The following is an 18,274-nucleotide window of genomic DNA, read 5'->3' on the forward strand; positions in this document are numbered from 1 at the left end:
GTGCACGCTTGTCATCTGTGTGTGTGTGTGTGTGTGTGTGTGTGTGTGTGTGTGTGTGTGTGTGTGTGTGTGTGTGTGTGTGTGTGTGTGTGTGTGTGTGTGTGTTTGCATCTCTGCTGAACAGACACAGGGGGACGGTGTGTTCAGATGTATTACAGAAGCTACGACACAGCACTGCGTCCTTTCCTGCAGCACGGTCCAATCAGATGACCTTCTACAGTTTCACTGGACTCCTGTTCTATTGTGTTTGTGTTCTGGGATTATTTATTTATTCCCCACTTGAGGAGAATAGCCTGGGAGATGATTGTGTTTCTGTAGGCAGTGGAGGGGCCTCTATGGGGGAGGAAGAGGGGGGCAGGAACCCCTCTCTGTAGTAAAGAAATGGGATGGGGCAGGTAGAAGGGGCAGGGCAGACATTAGGCGGCAGACACAGGGAAGGGCTACCAAGAGATTAACACACACACACACACGTTGCATGATGTGACAAAGGCCTGCCTGTATTGGCCTCTACTCCACTGTAGCTGTGTGAGTAGCACTTCACATTACATCACCCATCACACCACAGGAACAGAAGTCAGACAGGGCAGACGCTGGAGACTGCTTTGTCCAGTCGCCCCTGAGAAGGAGAGTGTGCCAACCAAGCCAACAGACACTTCATCAACCATGAATGCTGCATCCTTGTACTCTCTTACACACACACACACACACACACACACACACACACACACACACACACACACACACACACACACACACACACACACACACACACACACACACACACACACACACACACACACACACACACACACACACACACACACACACACCTCCCTCGTGCAGGGCTGTCATCTAAGATAGCCCTATGTAGAACGTAATCCATTGTAACATGAGACCGTGTTAAGTGTCAGGGTATCATCGCATCTACTGGGGATGAACAGGAATAGGTACACACACACCTTTCTGGTCTCCACAAACATAGTTAAACACACATGCAGAGAGGCATAACTCATTCCTGTTTGATATGTGTGGAAAGCAGAACTCAGACCTGTGTGTATATGTGTGTGTGTGTGTGTGACAGAATATAATTCTTCCCTCTGTACCTTAAACACAGTGTGGTTGGTTTGAAGGTCAGTATGAAGGTAGAGATGCGCTGCCATTGGTCCAGAGCTGCTATACAGAACACTTTCACCCCAGGCCCCTTTTCCCCTCTGAGCTGATAGGAGGGGAGGGGAGGGGGGCATAAATAACAGTGGCACGTGAGGATGACAGACTCAACGGCATGGGAGGAGAAGATAGAAATACCACTACCGAGCAGGAGAGTTACAGAAAAGACTGGAAGGGAAAGGGGAAACCTAGTCAGTTGTACAACCGAATGCATTCAACTGAAATGAGTCTTCCACATTTAACCCAACCCCTCTGAATCAGAGAGGTGCGGGGGGGGGCTGTCGTAATCCAGGTCATCGGCGACCAGGGAGCAGTTGTTGGGGGTTAACTGCCTTGTTCAAGGGCAGCTCGGGGTTTCGACCTCTCGGTTACTGGCCAAACGCTCCTGCCGCCTGGAGCATAGCCTGTTGTGAATGAACTGTTATTCACCCAGCAGAGAGTAGTTACACACTGATGGTTATTTATGTTATTCATTCCTTGGGGTTTTGGAGGGTTTTTCCTGCAGGCCCGTGTGTGTGTGTTGTCTGTCTATGTTTCCATGGTGTGTAACTGATTCCTGGTGTATAATGTCTAAGACAGACAATACACACACACACACACACACACTGCATCACGAAGCAGTGTGAGGAGGTGGCGCCAACTCTACTCTTGAACAATCAACCACATCTCAATGTCTCTCCCCTCCACCCCCAAACTACCCCCTCCCTCCACCTCGTCATTCATCCCTTCCTGAAACCACGGTCACAGTTGTCATGACAAATGAACATCCTGTTGTTTGGATGCGTGGTGATGTCTTCTTACCCATGAGGCCTTTGGGGAAAGGGAGAGGCCCAAGTCTGAGAATGCAACCATACCTGTCTCTGTGTTTGTCTGTTTGTCTGTTACATCTCATTCCTCTACACAGCGTGAAATCTGTCTTTTCAGCAGAGCTCAAATCCGTAATAATAATAATATTTCCCAAGGTCGACGTGTCTCTTTACATTCCGTGCTCGCAATTCTGTCTGTGTGAGCGTCGTCGACTCTTGGAATCTCTCGCCCCTTTCTCTCCCTGCTTTCCCTTCTCTCGCTCTCTCTCTCGCTCTCTCTCTGTCTGTCTCTCGCTCTCTCTCTCTCTCTCTCTCTCTCTCTCTCTCTCTCTCTCTCTCTCTCTCTCTCTCTCTCTCTCTCTCTGTCTGTCTGTCTGTCTGTCTGTCTGTCTCTCGCTCTCTCTCTCTCTCTCTCTGTATCTGTCTCTCGTCTCTCTCTCTCTCTCTCTCTCTCTCTCTCTCTCTCTCTCTCTCTCTCTCTCTCTCTCTCTCTCTCTGTATGTCTGTCTCTCGCTCTCTCTCTCTCTCTCTCTCTCTCTCTCTCTCTGTCTGTCTGTCTCTCTCTCTCTCTCTCTCTCTCTGTTGCTGCCTCAATGCTTGTGGATTTTTTAGAATGCATTTCACAGCATTGCACAGGCTTACAAACACATCGTGACAAGATAATGACACTCGTTTGCAATTGTCTTGTTCTTTTAAACTCTCCTTCTCTCTTTCTAATGTCTCTGCAGCATTAGATAGACACCAGAGTTATCTCTCTCTCTCTCTCTCACTTCATTGACATGCTCTGGCAGATATTCCCCCTTTCGTCTTTCTTTTATCTGTCTCTGCCGATTTCTCCTCTTCTTTCTCTCCCCAGGTCTCTGTCTGTGCACCTCTGTTATATAAGACACTTCATACTCTTCCCCTCTCTTTTCTCCACCACCCTTCTCCTTTCCTCTCCTCTCATCCTCCTCTATCCCCCATTATGGAGTCTCAATGCCATTAGTGAGTGTACATGTGGAAGGGTGAACAGGGAAACCGATGAGACCAAACATGCCATTAACCCTGGGGGAGGATTCAACTGTACGTGTCTGTCCTCGGACTCAAACATGATAGGTCCGTTCTCTGACCTTTCGTCTCTCTGTGTTGTTGCGTTCCAGGCACCTCTCCGGCTCCAAGATCAAGGATCTTCTCAGAATCTCTGTCCCCTTCCTCAAACGAGCCTGTGCCGTCTCTCTCTATGTGAGAATCGACCATAACCATTACAACTAAGACTATGTCTATATCTCAGTACACATCTGTTTGGGATAGTAATCATGTTGAATGTGTAGGTTAAAGCACATGTTTGATGTTATGTTCGGTACAGTTAACATTATATACATTGAATGTGTATGTTAAAGCACCGGTTTGATGTAAGTTTTTGGTACATTTCACTGTTTTGTTGATATTTGTTAATGTTGGTCTCGTTGAATGGTAATGTCCTGCTGTTCACTCCTCCCTCCTGTAGGTGGCGGTCATCATGTCCTTCAGGCTCTGGCTGATGGGCGGCTCCATGCCTCTCTTCTCGGAGCAGGACAACCCAGCCTCCTTCTCTCCTCACCTGCTCACCAGGTTATTCCTAGCCCTATCACAGACATGTTAAATCAATTTCAATCGTAAAATGCTAAGATACCGTATTTCCTGCTACATGTAACCACTATGTTAAAAGTTGTATAAAAGGCTATGAATATACATAGAACCACAAATAGACCCAAACAACAGCCTCCCTCCCTGGGTTAGCCTCCTACCCACTCCCCAGGCTTCAGGGCTTACCCCATGGTTGTAGACCTCAGAGTGCGTGAGCAGTAGCGTTCTGGTCCCTATCTGCAGTAGCAGACACTGTAGCTGGCCTCTGGCAACAGATCATCTGTCAATAAGCTCTTGCAAGGCCACCTGGGAAATGTACTTCCTAAATCTCTTCATACCATACATCCAATCCTTCTTTCCCTCCTTCCCTCCTTTCTCCCTGGCACTGTCTCGAGGATGCTCTTGTCATTGAGAAAGGAGAGTGTCCGTTTTAGTGTTAAACATTTCCATCCAGCCAGCTATCTATTTGCTGTCTATCTATCCATCAGTCAGTGTGCTCCATAATGTTTTAATGAAGAGATGCGTCTCGTAGTGAATACTGAGGATTGAGACTAACCTTGAAGAGTGTGTGTGTCCTTTTGATTCTGCCAATCAGTCAGTTATGGATGTGTGTGTGTGTGTGTGTGTGTGTGTGTGTGTGTGTGTGTGTGTGTGTGTGTGTGTGTGTGTGTGTGTGTGTGTGTGTGTGTGTGTGTGTGTGTGTGTGTGTGTGTGTGTGTGTGTGTGTGTGTGTGTGTGTGTGTGTGTGTGTGTGTGTGTGTGAAGAGTGTGTATCGCCCTTGGTGTGTGTGTGTGTGTGTGTGTGTGTGTGTGTGTGTGTGTGTGTGTGTGTGTGTGTGTGTGTGTGTGTGTGTGTGTGTGAAGAGTGTGTATCGTCCTTGGTGTGCCTTGTGTGTGTGTGTGTGGTCTGTGTTTATTCATTCCCACTCCATCTGTGGTGATGCAGTAGTGATTATCCATCATGTCAGCATTTCTCTGCCATTCCATTTATAATTCATCACAGCGCCCTCCCTTCTGTCATTAATCTACCCTGTGTGTGTGTGTGTGTGTGTGTGTGAGGTTGTGTAGGTATGTCTGTCTGTGTGTGTAGGTGCTTGAGTGATTTATTTGAATAAACATGCGGACTGCGGTCACAGCTTGATATGACATATTTATCAACTGCGGGGGACTAGCTGTGTGTTTGTGTGTGTGAGTGCGTGCGTGCGTGTGTAGGTGCTTAAGTGATTCATTTGAATAAACAAGCGGACTGCGGTCACAGCTTCATATTACTGATTTACCAACTGCGGGTGACTGGAGAAGTAGCTGTTTTCTATATGAATTTGTTAGGTTCTAGTTTTCAGAGTACAAACTCAACAGACACTATGCAAGCTTTAAACCAAGTTTATTCTGCCCAGAGAGTCAATACAGCTGCATTAGACAAAGACATGGTTTCACCCGTGGTAGTGTATACATACCCCACCTTGGGCGGAGTCTCCTCCTCACCCGTGGTAGTGTACACATACCCCACCTTGGGCGGAGTCTTCTCCTCACCCGTGGTAGTGTATACATACCCCGCCTTGGGCGGAGTCTCCTCCTCACCCGTGGTAGTGTATACATACCCCACCTTGGGCGGAGTCTCCTCCTCACCCGTGGTAGTGTACACATACCCCACCTTGGGCGGAGTCTCCTCCTCACCCGTGGTAGTGTATACATACCCCGCCTTGGGCGGAGTCTCCTCCTCACCCGTGGTAGTGTATACATACCCCACCTTGGGCGGAGTCTCCTCCTCACCCGTGGTAGTGTATACATACCCCACCTTGGGCGGAGTCTCCTCCTCACCCGTGGTAGTGTACACATACCCCACCTTGGGCGGAGTCTCCTCCTCACCCGTGGTAGTGTATACATACCCCACCTTGGGTGGAGTCTCCTCCTCACCCGTGGTAGTGTACACATACCCCACCTTGGGTGGAGTCTCCTCCTCACCCGTGGTAGTGTACACATACCCCACCTTGGGCGGAGTCTCCTCCTCACCCGTGGTAGTGTATACATACCCCACCTTGGGTGGAGTCTCCTCCTCACCCGTGGTAGTCTCCTACACCCGTGGTAGTGTACATACCCACCTTGGGCGGAGTCTCTCCTCATCACCCGTGGTAGTGTACACATACCCCACCTTGGGCGGAGTCTCCTCCTCACCCGTGGTAGTGTACACATACCCCACCCCTTCACCTGTGGGCGGAGTCTCTCTCCTCACCCGTGGTAGTGTACACATACCCCACCTTGGGCGGAGTCTCCTCTTCACCCGTGGTAGTGTACACATACCCCACCTTGGGCGGAGTCTCTCTTCACCCGTGGTAGTGTATACATACCCCACCTTGGGCGGAGTCTCCTCCTCACCCGTGGTAGTGTACTCCTCATACCCCACCTTGGGCCCCACCTTGAGTCTCCTCTCACCCGTGGTAGTGTACACATACCCCACCTTGGGCGGAGTCTCCTCCTCACCCGTGGTAGTGTACACATACCCCACCTTGGGCGGAGTCTCCTCCTCACCCGTGGTAGTGTACACATACCCCACCTTGGGCGGAGTCTCCTCCTCACCCGTGGTAGTGTACACATACCCCACCTTGGGCGGAGTCTCCTCCTCACCCGTGGTAGTGTACACATACCCCACCTTGGGCGGAGTCTCCTCCTCATCCGTGGTAGTGTACACATACCCCACCTGGGCAGAGTCTCCTCCTCACCCGTGGTAGTGTACACATACCCCACCTTGGGCGGAGTCTCCTCCTCATCCGTGGTAGTGTATACATACCCCACCCTGGGCAGAGTCTCCTTCTCACCCGTGGTAGTGTATACATACCCCACCTTGGGCGGAGTCTCCTCCTCACCCGTGGTAGTGTATACATACCCCACCTTGGGCGGAGTCTCCTCCTCACCCGTGGTAGTGTATACATACCCCACCTTGGGCGGAGTCTCCTCCTCACCCGTGGTAGTGTATACATACCCCACCTTGGGCGGAGTCTCCTCCTCACCCGTGGTAGTGTACACATACCCCACCGTGGGCAGAGTCTCCTTCTCATCCCTACACATTGCATCCTTATTGCTAGGCAGGGAGCTAAGAGATATGGGCCTTAAACGGTTCCTCCCCTTATCAATACTGCCACGTGTGACCGTTTTCCCTGCACTCAGCCTCTCCCAAACTTCATTATGGCACCCATCATGTCTCTTTTAGAACTAATGATTCATAATAGGTTTGGATTTTGAGCTTTAACTATCAAATTATGTGCAACAGACAGCCTGGTTAATGGCTGTGTGTGTGTGTGTGTGTGTGTGTGTGTGTGTGTGTGTGTGTGTGTGTGTGTGTGTGTGTGTGTGTGTGTGTGTGTGTGTGTGTGTGTGTGTGTGTGTGTGTGTGTGTGTGTGTGCATGCTTTGGAGTTTTAATCTTCAACTGACCATGTTGCAGACCAGTGACTTTTCTGTTGATTTAGCGTTTTCTATTCCTCTCTCGTTTCTCATAAAGGTCAGGTGTGTTTGTGTGTTATTGCCTATTTGTGTGTGTATGTGTGTGTGTGTGTGTGTAATTGCCTAGTTGAGTGTGTACATCAAATTTAATGCTGAAAGCTTTTTGAGAATCTTGAGTGTCATACTGCAACTCACATTCTAATCCATTAAACATCAAGTGCCATTGTCTGTGATTGCCTTTTTCTCTGTGTGTGTGTGTGTGTGTGTGTGTGTGTGTGTTTGCACATGTGCGTGCATGTATTTATTTACCTGTGTGTTTGCCCGTGTGTGTGTGTGTGTGTGTGTGTGTGTGTGTGTGTGTGTGTGTGTGTGTGTGTGTGTGTGTGTGTGTGTGTGTGTGTGTGTGTGTGTGTGTGTGTGTGTGTGTGTGTGTGTGTGTGTGTGTTTCTGCCCGTGAGCGTGTGTGTGGGTGTTAGGATTCATTTTCTTCAGTGCACTGAAACACACAAATATGTCTTTTCCCGTTTGCAGTGTTGTCTAATCAAAGTTTCATTTCACTTCAAACCACATCGACTATGTGTCCATTTGAAAAGTTTTGTCTTACAGTTCACCATCCCCAACACCGAACTCACTAACTCATCTCCAATCAGAGCTTCAGCTACAGGGCAGTTCATACTGTGTCCTCTGCGCTGAGTGGTGTGGAGTGTTCTCCTCACATCATGACTGTGTGAGACTTTAAGGTTGTTTAGCTGGTTGGTTTGACACCTGAATTCAGGACTCTTGATCAGGGAGAACATGCTGGAACACAGGAGACCGAGGAGACACGGCTACAGTCCTCAAACCTCCTGTCAGCAACTGCTATTCATTTTCTCCATTATTCTTTCTCTGTCTCGATGTCTCTCTCTTTCGATGGCTGTTTCTCTCACTTTCCCTCTCTTTCTTGATTACGCTCCCTCTTTCACTCTCTCTCTCATTTTCACTCCACCTCTTCTCTCTTTCTTGATTACTCTCTTTCACTCCCTCACTCCCTCTTTCATTTCTCTTTCTTTCTTGATTACTCTCTTTCACTCCCTCACCCTCTCTCATTTTCTCTCTCTTTCTTGATTACTCTCTTTCACTCCCTCACCCCTCTCTCATTTTCTCTCTCTTTCTTGATTACTCTCTTTCACTCCCTCACTCCCTCTCTCATTTTCTCTCTTTCTTGATTACTCTCTTTCACTCCCTCACTCCCTCTCTCATTTTCTCTCTTTCTTGATTACTCTCTTTCACTCCCTCACTCCCTCTCTCATTTTCTCTCTCTTTCTTGATTACTCTCTTTCACTCCCTCACTCCCTCTCTCATTTTCTCTCTTTCTTGATTACTCTCTTTCACTCCCTCACTCCCTCTCTCATTTTCTCTCTTTCTTGATTACTCTCTTTCACTCCCTCTCTCCTTTTCTCTCTCTCTTTCTTGATTACTCTCTTTCACTCCCTCTCTCCCTCTCTCATTTTCTTTCTCTCTTTCTTGATTACTCTCTTTCACTCCCTCTCCCTCTCATTTTCTCTCTCTGTTTCTTGATTACTCTCTTTCTCCTTCTCCCATTTTCTTTCTCTTTCCTTTTCTTTCTTTTATTTTTCCAAACATGCATCACTTTCCTCTTTCCCTTTTCTGTCTCGATGTCTCTCTTTTTCGATGGCTGTTTCTCTCTCTCTCTCTCTCTCTCTCTCTGTTTCTTGATTTCTCTCTCTCTCTTTCACTCACTCTAATTTTCTTTCTCTATATCGTCTTATCTCATCCATGCATCACTTTCCTCTCTCCCTTTTCCCTTCCCTCGTTCTCTCCCTGCCGTGTCTTCTCCTCTGTTAGGAAATGCTGTGCATGTTATGCTTAGTCGGGAGAGAGGGGGGTGTGGTGTGTAGTGGGGGGTGTGTGTGTGTGTGTGTGTGTGTGTGTGTGTGTGTGTGTGTGTGTGTGTGTGTGTGTGTGTGTGTGTGTGTGTGTGTGTGTGTGTGTGTGTGTGTGTGTGTGTGTGTGTGTGTGTGTGAGCATGCGTTTGTGTGTGTGTGTGAGAGAGCATGCGTTTGTGTGGGTGTTAGGATTAATTTTTATCAATACAATGAAGTACAAAATATATTCCCTTAACCATTTGCATCGACTATATGTTCATTTGAAAAGTTTTGTTTTACAGTTCACCATCCCAAACACCGGACTCACTAACTCATCTCCAGTCAGAGTTTCAGCTACAGAGCAGTTCATACAGAACCGTTCCTTACAGCCCTGTGTTTGTTGTTCCAGTTAGTCTTTGAGTAGAGGAACGGCCACCCACTCAGACTGGAGCTGAAGCCTTTCCATTTCCATAGAGGAGCCAGCTTATCTGTTCTAAATGATAAGGGGCAGCCATTGACTGTAATGGAGACTCATTTAGTGATTTAACAGTGTGAGTGTCTGTGTGTGTTCTCTATCACTTCCCGCTCCCCTCTCTCTGTTTTCTTTCATTACTCATTCTCCTCTTTCAGCTACCAATCCTTTCACTTTCCCCTACTCCCCCACTCCTCCCATCTCCTCTCTCACTCTCTTCTCTGTCTCCTGCTCAGTCAAGCAGACCTCCTCTCTCTCTTTCTGTCCGTGGCCATGTAATGGTCTCAGGTAGCTCCCCCAGTGCGACAGAATCAATAGCACAGTCGCTCGGACCTCTACGTCCCAAATGGCGCCTTTGTAGTGCACTACTTTTTGACCAGGGCCCATAGAGCTCTGGTCAACTGTAGTGCACCAGTTAGAATAGAGTTCCATTTGGGACACAACCCCATATCTAAACTCACGGAGGACACGATGACCAACAGAACAGGAACAAGATGTTCTTTAACTTCTTGATCTTACCCATCCCGGATCCGGGATCGTGAATACACCCTCAGGCTCATTACAATAACGCAACGTTAACGATTTCTAAAAATCGCAAATGAAATGAAATAAATATGCCTGCTCTCAAGCTTAGCCTTTTCTTAACAACACTGTCATCTCAGATTTTCAAAATATGCTTTTGAACCATAGAAAATTAAGCATTTGTGTAAGAGTTTTGATAGCTAGCATAGCATTTATCGTAGCAATTAGCACGCAACATTTTCACAAAAACCAGAAAAGCAATCAAATAAAATAATTTACCTTTGAAGAACTTCGAATGTTTTCAATGAGGAGACTCTGTTACATAGCACATGTCCAGTTTTTCCTGAAAGATTCTTTGTGTAGGACAAATCGCTCTGTTTTGTACATCACATTTGGCTACCGAAACGAAACAAAAATTCAGTCACCAAAACGTCGAACTTTTTTCCAAATTAACTCCATAATATCGACCGAAACATGGCAAACGTTGTTTGAATCAATCCTCAAGGTGTTTTTTCACATATCTCTTCATTGATATGCCGTTCGTGGAAGCCTGCTTTCGTCTCAGAATCCAATGGAAAAATACCAGCAGCTGAGTTTTGCGCACCAATTTCCACGCAGGACACTGTGCGGACACTTGGCAAATGTAGTCTCTTATGGTCAATCTTCCAATGATATGCCTACAAATGCGTCACAATGCTGCAGACACCTTGGGGAAACGATAGAAAGGGCAGGCTCATTCCTGTCGCATTTACAGCCATATAAGGAGATAATGAAAAACAGAGCCTCAGAAATCCTGCTCATTTCCTGGTTGCAGTTTCATCTTGGTTTTGCCTGAAGCTTCTGTTCTAGGGCACTCACAGTGAATATCTTTGCAGTTCTGGAAACGTCAGAGTGTTTTCTTTCCAAAGCTATCAATTCCATGCATAGTCGAGCATCTTTTTGTGACAAAATATTGCGCTTAAAACGGGCACCCCTTTTTATCCAATAATGACACAGCGCCCCCCTAGGATGAACTGGTTAATGGCTGTTTGCAGTCAACAAACATAGCGTGTGATTTAATACAGTGCGATTCAACTTCCTGTACATGTAATGTGACCAATAGTTAACATTTGAACCCTCTCTTTCTCTGTCTATTTGTCATTTGTCTCTGTTCTTTCCTGTTCTCTTGTCTTCTCCCTCTAGGTTCCTGACCTACTGCTACCTGTTGGCATTCAACGCGTGGCTGCTGCTGTCTCCCGCGGTGCTGTGTTATGACTGGCAGGTGGGCAGTATACCCCTGGTGGAGTCACTGTGGGACATGCGCAACGTCGCCGCCCTGCTGCTGGGAGTGGTCATGGTCGCCCTCTGTCTACACTGTGTCATGTCGCTACAGGTGAGATGGACATGGAGATTAGGTGCCCTCAGAACAGCCTCAATTCGTCGCGGCGTGGACTCTACAAGGTGTCGGAAGTGTTCCACAGGGATGCTGGCCCATGTTGACTCCAATGCTTCCCACAGTTGTCAAGTTGGCTGGATGTCCTATGGTTGGTGGACCATTCTTGATACACACGGGAAACTGTTGAGCGTGAAAAACCCAGCAGCGTTGCAGTTCTTGACACAAACCGGTGTGCCTGGCATACCATACCCCGTTCAAAGGCACTTAAATCTTTTGTCTTGCCCATTCACCCTCTGAATGGCAAACATACACAATCCATGTCTCAGTTGTCTCAAGGCTTAAAAACCCTTCTTTAACCTGTCTCCTCCCCTTCATCTACTCTGATTTGAAGTGCATTTAACAAGTGACATCAATAAGGGATCGTAGCTTTAACCAGGATTCACCCAGTCAGTCTATGTGGAAAGAGTATAATGTTCAGAATGTGTTGTACACAGTGTATTGATTATATCTGTCTGGTACTTGGACGTCTACATTAGAAGCTAGGGGTTCCTAAACTAGGCCTGCTTTTACACACTGACACTCACAGGTTTCTAAACACAGACATTATGCTATCAAAACTCTCACCTTCTAATCAGACCACACTCTGTTCGAGGAGTTGCTCAAACTCTCACACGTTATTTGCGCAACCCACACCATGAACATACAGTACACGCTTTCTCTGCGTTGCCGTGGTGACAGGCAGTGTTTAGAGAAGGAGACTTATTAGGTGTGAAAAGTGTGTGTCCTATGTGTGTCTATGCCAGGTGGGTATTGGGTATGCTCTCACATGACTGACACCCTCCTCTTCGTGCATCCACCCTCCCTCCCTCCCTCCCTCTCTCTCTCTCTCCTCTCGCTCTCTCCCTCCTCTCTTTCTCCCCTGAGATGAACTCATTCTACAAGCCTTATTCAATCAAGCCTGCTTGTCAAAAGCATCATTCATCGTTATTGAATAGGCCTTTGGTCCCCATCTCACTCAGACAGAGTGAGAGATGTCTCGGCTGCTACTGTCGGCTGTCAACACCGAATGGCATTTGTGATATTGATCTCTTTACCCTTTACCCCTTGGTTTGCGTCAGTGTAATTGTTTAAAGCTGAAAGAATTGTGAAAGCTCTTGTTCTCTTCCTGTAGTTTGGTAGGTAACTTTTCTCTTCGCTGATCTTCTTGTAGAGAATGAAGTGAAACAAGGCGGCAGGTAGCCTTAGCATTTAAGAGCGTCGGGCCAGTAACTGAAAGGTCGCTGGTTTCGAATCCCCAAACTGACTAGATTGCCCGCGCAAACAGAGTTCTGTGATCATGTGTGAGTGATGGGAACAGGAAGTGTATTGAAAAGGAGTCAGGTGTGTGTGCGTATGTGCATGCCAGAGCAAGATGAGGAAAGACAAATGCAAGTGAGGAAAGCTAAATGGAGAGGCGCAGTACGAATGAGAGGGAGAGTAAAAGAGAGGAAGCGGAAGAAGAGGGAGCATGAAAACTTTTCCATTAGCAGGGAAGAGTGAGGAAATGAGAACATTTAATTGGCCAGCCCCTGCTGGGTGGGTACAGGGTTACTGTAGGAGAAGCTGACTCATACTCTACAATACAGCAGTGGTATTCTGCTTTACACTGATCAGACAGGGGTAAACTCATTAGGCTGGTTAGTGTTATTGGTTGTTAAGACAAGTTATCAGTGCTTGAGAGAGAGACAGACAGACAGACAGACAGACAGACAGAGAGAGAGAGATTTCTTTATCCTTTTCCTCCCTATTTCAATCTTCTGTTTTTCTCTCTCTCTCTTTTGCTGAGGTTTGCATTAGAGGTCAACCGATTAATCGGAATGGCCGATTTAATTAGGGCCGATTTTCAAGTTTTCATAACAATCGGTGATCTGCATTTTTGGACACCGATCAATCTTAACACAATCACTAGTTAACTACACATAGTGGATGGTATAACTAGTTTATCTAGCTTGTCCTGCATTGCATATAATCGATGCGGTAACTGTTAATTTATCATTGAATCACAGCCTACTTCGCCAAACAGGTGATTTAACAAGCGCATTCGCGAAAAAAGCGAATTGCACCAATGTGTACCTAACCATAAACATCAACGCCTTTCTTAAAATCAATACACAAGTATATGTTTTTAAACCTGCATATTTAGTTAATATTGCCTGCTAACATGAATTACTTTTAACAAGGGAAATTGTGTCACTTCTCTTGCGTTCTGTGCAACAGAGTCAGGGTTTATGCAGCCGTTTGGGCCGCCTGGCTTGTTGAGAACTGTGTGAAGACTATTTCTTCTGAACAAAGACAGCCAACTTCGCCAAACGGGGGATGATTTAACAAAAGCGCATTTGCGAAAAAAAGCATAATCGTTGCACGAATGTACCTAACCATAAACATCAATGCGTTTCTTAAAATCAATACTCAGAAGTATATATTTTTAAACCTGCATATTTAGTTAAAAGAAATTCATGTTAGCAGGCAATATTAAACTAGGGAAATTGTGTCACTTCTCTTGCGTTCATTGCACGCAGAGTCAGGGTATATGCAGCTGTTTGGGCCGCCTGGCTCGTTGCTAACTAATTTGCCAGAATTTTACATAATTATGACATAAGATTGAAGGTTGTGCAATGTAACAGGAATATTTAGACTTAGGGATGCCACCCGTTAGATAAAATACGGAACGGTTCCATATTTCACTGAAAGAATAAACGTTTTATTTTCTAAATGATAGTTTCCGGATTTGACCATATTAATGACCTAAGGCTTGTATTTCTCTGTGTTATTATGTTATAATTAAGTCTATGATTTGATAGAAATCAAATCAAATTGTATTTGTCGCATACACATGTTTAGCAGATGTTAATGCGAATGTAGTGAAATGCTTGTGCTTCTAGTTCCGACAATGCAGTAATAACCAACGAGTAATCTAACCTAACAATTCTACAACTACTACCTTATACACACACAAGTGTAAAAGGATAAAGAATATGTACATATATGAATAAGTGATGGTACAGAACGGTATAGGCAAGATGCAGTAGATGGTATTGAGTACAGTATATACATATGAGATGAGTAATGTAGGGTATGTAAACACAAAAGTGGCATAGTTTAAAGTGGCTAGTGATACATGTATTACATAAAGATGGCAAGATGCAGTAGATGATAGAGTACAGTATATACATATACATATGAGATGAGTAATGTAGGGTATGTAAACATTATATTAAGTGGCATTGTTTAAAGTTGCTAGTGATACATTTTTAAAATCAATTTCCATCCATTTCCATTATTAAAGTGGCTGGAGTTGAGTCAGTATGTTGGCAGCAGCCACTCAATGTTAGTGGTGGCTGTTTAACAGTCTAATGGCCTTGAGATAGAAGCTGTTTTTCTGTCTTGGTCCCTGCTTTGATGCACCTGTACTGACCTCGCCTTCTGGATGATAGCGGGGTGAACAGGCAGTGGCTCGGGTGGGTGTTGTCCTTGATGATCTTTATGGCATTCCTATGACATCGGGTGGTGTAGTTGTCCTGGAGGGCAGGTAGTTTGCCCCCGGTGATGCGTTGTGCAGACCTTACTACCCTATGGAGAGCCTTACGGTTGTGGGCGGAGCAGTTGCCGTAGCAGGCGGTGATATAGCCTGACAGGATGCTCTCGATTGTGCATCTGTAGAAGATTGTGAGTGCTTTTTTTGACAATCCGGATTTCTTCAGCCTCCTGAGGTTGAAGAGGCACTGCTGTGCCTTCTTCACAATGCTGTCTGTGTGGGTGGACCGATTCAGTTTGTCCTTGATGTGTACGCCGAGGAACTTAACTTACTACCCTCTCCACTACTGTCCCGTCGATGTGGATAGGGGGTGCTCCCTCTGCTGTTTCCTGAAGTCCACAATCATCTCCTTTGTTTTGTTGACGTTGAGTGTGAGGTTATCTTCCTGACACCACACTCCGAGGGCCCTCACCTCCTCCCTGTAGGTCGTATCGTCGTTGTTGGTAATCAAGCCTACCACTGTAGTGTCGTCCGCAAACTTGATGATTGAGTTCGAGGCGTGCATGGCCACGCAGTCATGGGTGAACAGGGAGTATAGGAGAGGGCTCAAAACGCACACTTGTGGGGCCCCAGTGTTGAGGATCAGCGGGGTGGAGATGTTGTTGGCGGCCCGTCAGGAAGTCCAGTACCCAGGTGCACAGGGCGGGGTCGAGACCCAGGGTCTCGTGCTTGATGACGAGTTTGGAGGGTACTATGGTGTTAAATGCTGACCTGTAGTCGTTGAACAGCATTCTCACATTGGTATTCCTCTTGTCCAGATGGGTTAGGGCAGTGTGCAGTGTGGTTGCGATTGCGTCGTCTCTGGACCTATTGGGGCGGTAATCAAATTGGAGTGGGTCTAGGGTGTCAGGTAGGATGGAGGTGATATGGTCCTTGACTAGTCTCTCAAAGCACTTCATGATGACAGAGGTGAATGCTACGGGGTGGTAGTCGTTTAGCTCAGTTACCTTAGCTTTCTTGGGAACAGGAACAATGGTGGCCCTCTTGAAGCATGTGGGAACAACAGACTGGGATAAGGATTGATTGAATATGTCCGTAAACACACCAGCCAGCTGGTCTGCGCATGCTCTGAGGACGCGGCTGGGGATGCCGTCTGGGCCTGCAGCCTTGCGAGGGTTAACACGTTTAAATGTTTTACTTGGCTGCAGTGAAGAAGAGCCCGTAGGTTTTGGTAGCGAGCCGTGTCAGTGGCACTGTATTGTCCTCAAAGTGAGCAAAGAAGTTATTTAGTCTGTCTGGGAGCAAGACATCCTGATCCGTGACAGGGCTGGTTTTCTTTTTGTAATCCGTGATTGACTGTAGACCCTGCCACATACCTCTTGTGTCTGAGCCGTTGAATTGCAACTCTACTTTGTCTCTATACTGACGCTTTTCTTGTTTGATTGCCTTGCGGAGGGAGTAGCTACACTGTTTGTATTCGGTCATGTTTCCGGTCACCTTGCCCTGGTTAAAGGCAGTGATTCACGCTTTCAGTTTTGCGTAAATGCTGCCATCAATCCACGGTTTCTGGTTTGGGAATGTTTTAATAGTTGCTGTGGGTACGACATCGCGGATGCACTTTCTAATGAACTCGCTCGCCGAATCAGCGTATTCGTCAATGTTGTTGTTGGAAGCAATGCAGAACATATCCCAATCCACGTGATCGAAGCAGTCTTGAAGCGTGGAATCAGATTGGTCGGACCAGTGTTGAACAGACCTGAGCGCGGGAGCTTCTTTTTTTAGTTTCTGTCTGTAGGCTTGAAGCAACAAAATGGAGTCGTAGTCAGCTTTTCCGAAAGCAGGGCGGGGGAGGGCTTTATATGCGTCACGGAAGTTAGAATAACAAGGATCCAGGGTTATACCAGCCCTGGTTGCACAATCATTATGCTGATAGAATTGAGGGAGTCTTGTTTTCAGATTTGCCTGGTTAAAATCCCCAGCTACAATGAATGCAGCCTCAGGATATGTGGTTTCCAGTTTACATAGAGTCAAATAAAGTTTGTTCAGGGCCATCGATGTGTCTGCTTGGGGGGGGGGGAATATATACGGCTGTGATTATAATCTAAGAGAATTCCCTTGGTAGATAATGCAGGCGACATTTGATTGTGAGGAATTCTAAGTCAGGTGAACAGAAGGACTTGAGTTCCTGTATGTTGTTATGATCACACCACGTCTCATTAATCATAAGGCATACGTTTCTGTCGGCGCGATGCGTGAAGAAACCAGCTGGCAGCACCGACTCCGATAGCTTCTCTCGAGTGAGCAATGTTTCCGTGAAGCAAAGAACGTTAGTCTCTGATGTCTGTCTGGAATGCTACCCTTGCTCGGATTTCATCTACCATGTTGTCAAGAGCCTGGACATTGGCGAGTGGTATGCTAGGGAGTGGTGTGCGATGTGCCCGTCTCCGGAGCCTGACCAGAAGACTTCGTTTGCCCCTATTACAGCGAAGTTGTTCAGGTTCGCCGGCTGGGATCCGATCCATTGTGGTGGGCAAAACACAGGAGCCGCTTCGGGGAAGTCATATTCCTGGTCGTAATGATGGTGAGTTGATGTTGCTCTTATATTCAGTCGTTCCTCCCGGCTGTATGTAATGAAACCTAAGATTACCTGGTGTACCAATGTAAGAAATAACACGTAAAAAAAAAAAAATACTGCATAGTTTACTAGGAATGCGAAGCGGCCCTCTCTGTCGGCACCGGGTGTAGGGGAGAAGGGTCTGACTCAGCGGTGGTAGGCAGCAGCAGGCTCATAAGCATTCATTCAAACAGCACTTTCATGCGTTTGCCAGCAGCTGCTTTAAGCATTGCGCTGTTTATTTACATTTACATTTAAGTCATTTAGCAGACGCTCTTATCCAGAGCGACTTACAAATTGGTGCATTCACCTTATGACATCCAGTGGAACAGCCACTTTACAATAGTGCATCTAAATCTTTTAAGGGGGGTGAGAAGGATTACTTTATCCTATCCTAGGTATTCCTTAAAGAGGTGGGGTTTCAGGTGTCTCCGGAAGGTGGTGATTGACTCCGCTGTCCTGGCGTCGTGAGGGAGTGTGTTCCACCATTGGGGAGCCAGAGCAGCGAACAGTTTTGACTGGGCTGAGCGGGAACTGTACTTCCTCAGTGGTAGGGAGGCGAGCAGGCCAGAGGTGGATGAACGCAGTGCCCTTGTTTGGGTGTAGGGCCTGATCAGAGCCTGGAGGTACTGAGGTGCCGTTCCCCTCACAGCTCCGTAGGCAAGAACCATGGTCTTGTAGCGGATGCGGGGGGCTCCTGTTTCCTGAAGTCCACGATCATCTCTTTTGTTTTGCTGACATTGAGTGATAGAGTGTGGTGTCAGGAAAATAACCTGAGGGCCCTCACCTCCTCCCTGGAGGCCGTCTCGTCGTTGTTTCTAATCAAGCCTACCACTGTAGTGTCGTCTGCAAACTTGATGATTGAGTTGGAGGCGTGCATGGCCCCGCAGTCGTGGG

The 18,274-nt window shown here is 46.8% G+C and overlaps 1 protein-coding gene across 1 annotated transcript in view; it reads left to right on the forward strand.

The window, feature by feature from the left end:
• The window catches only part of LOC118392567 (protein O-mannosyl-transferase TMTC1-like), a 105,047-nt gene that overhangs the window by 43,379 nt on the left and 43,394 nt on the right, over nt 1-18,274 (forward strand). Inside the window, exons 5-7 of the mRNA XM_052460222.1 lie at nt 3,113-3,194; nt 3,460-3,563; nt 11,057-11,246. Coding sequence (XP_052316182.1) covers nt 3,113-3,194; nt 3,460-3,563; nt 11,057-11,246 — 376 coding nt within the window. The remainder of the gene's footprint in view (nt 1-3,112; nt 3,195-3,459; nt 3,564-11,056; nt 11,247-18,274) is intronic.

This window comes from Oncorhynchus keta, chromosome 13 (genome assembly GCF_023373465.1).
Source record: "Oncorhynchus keta strain PuntledgeMale-10-30-2019 chromosome 13, Oket_V2, whole genome shotgun sequence".
Classification (NCBI taxonomy): Eukaryota; Metazoa; Chordata; class Actinopteri; order Salmoniformes; family Salmonidae; genus Oncorhynchus; species Oncorhynchus keta.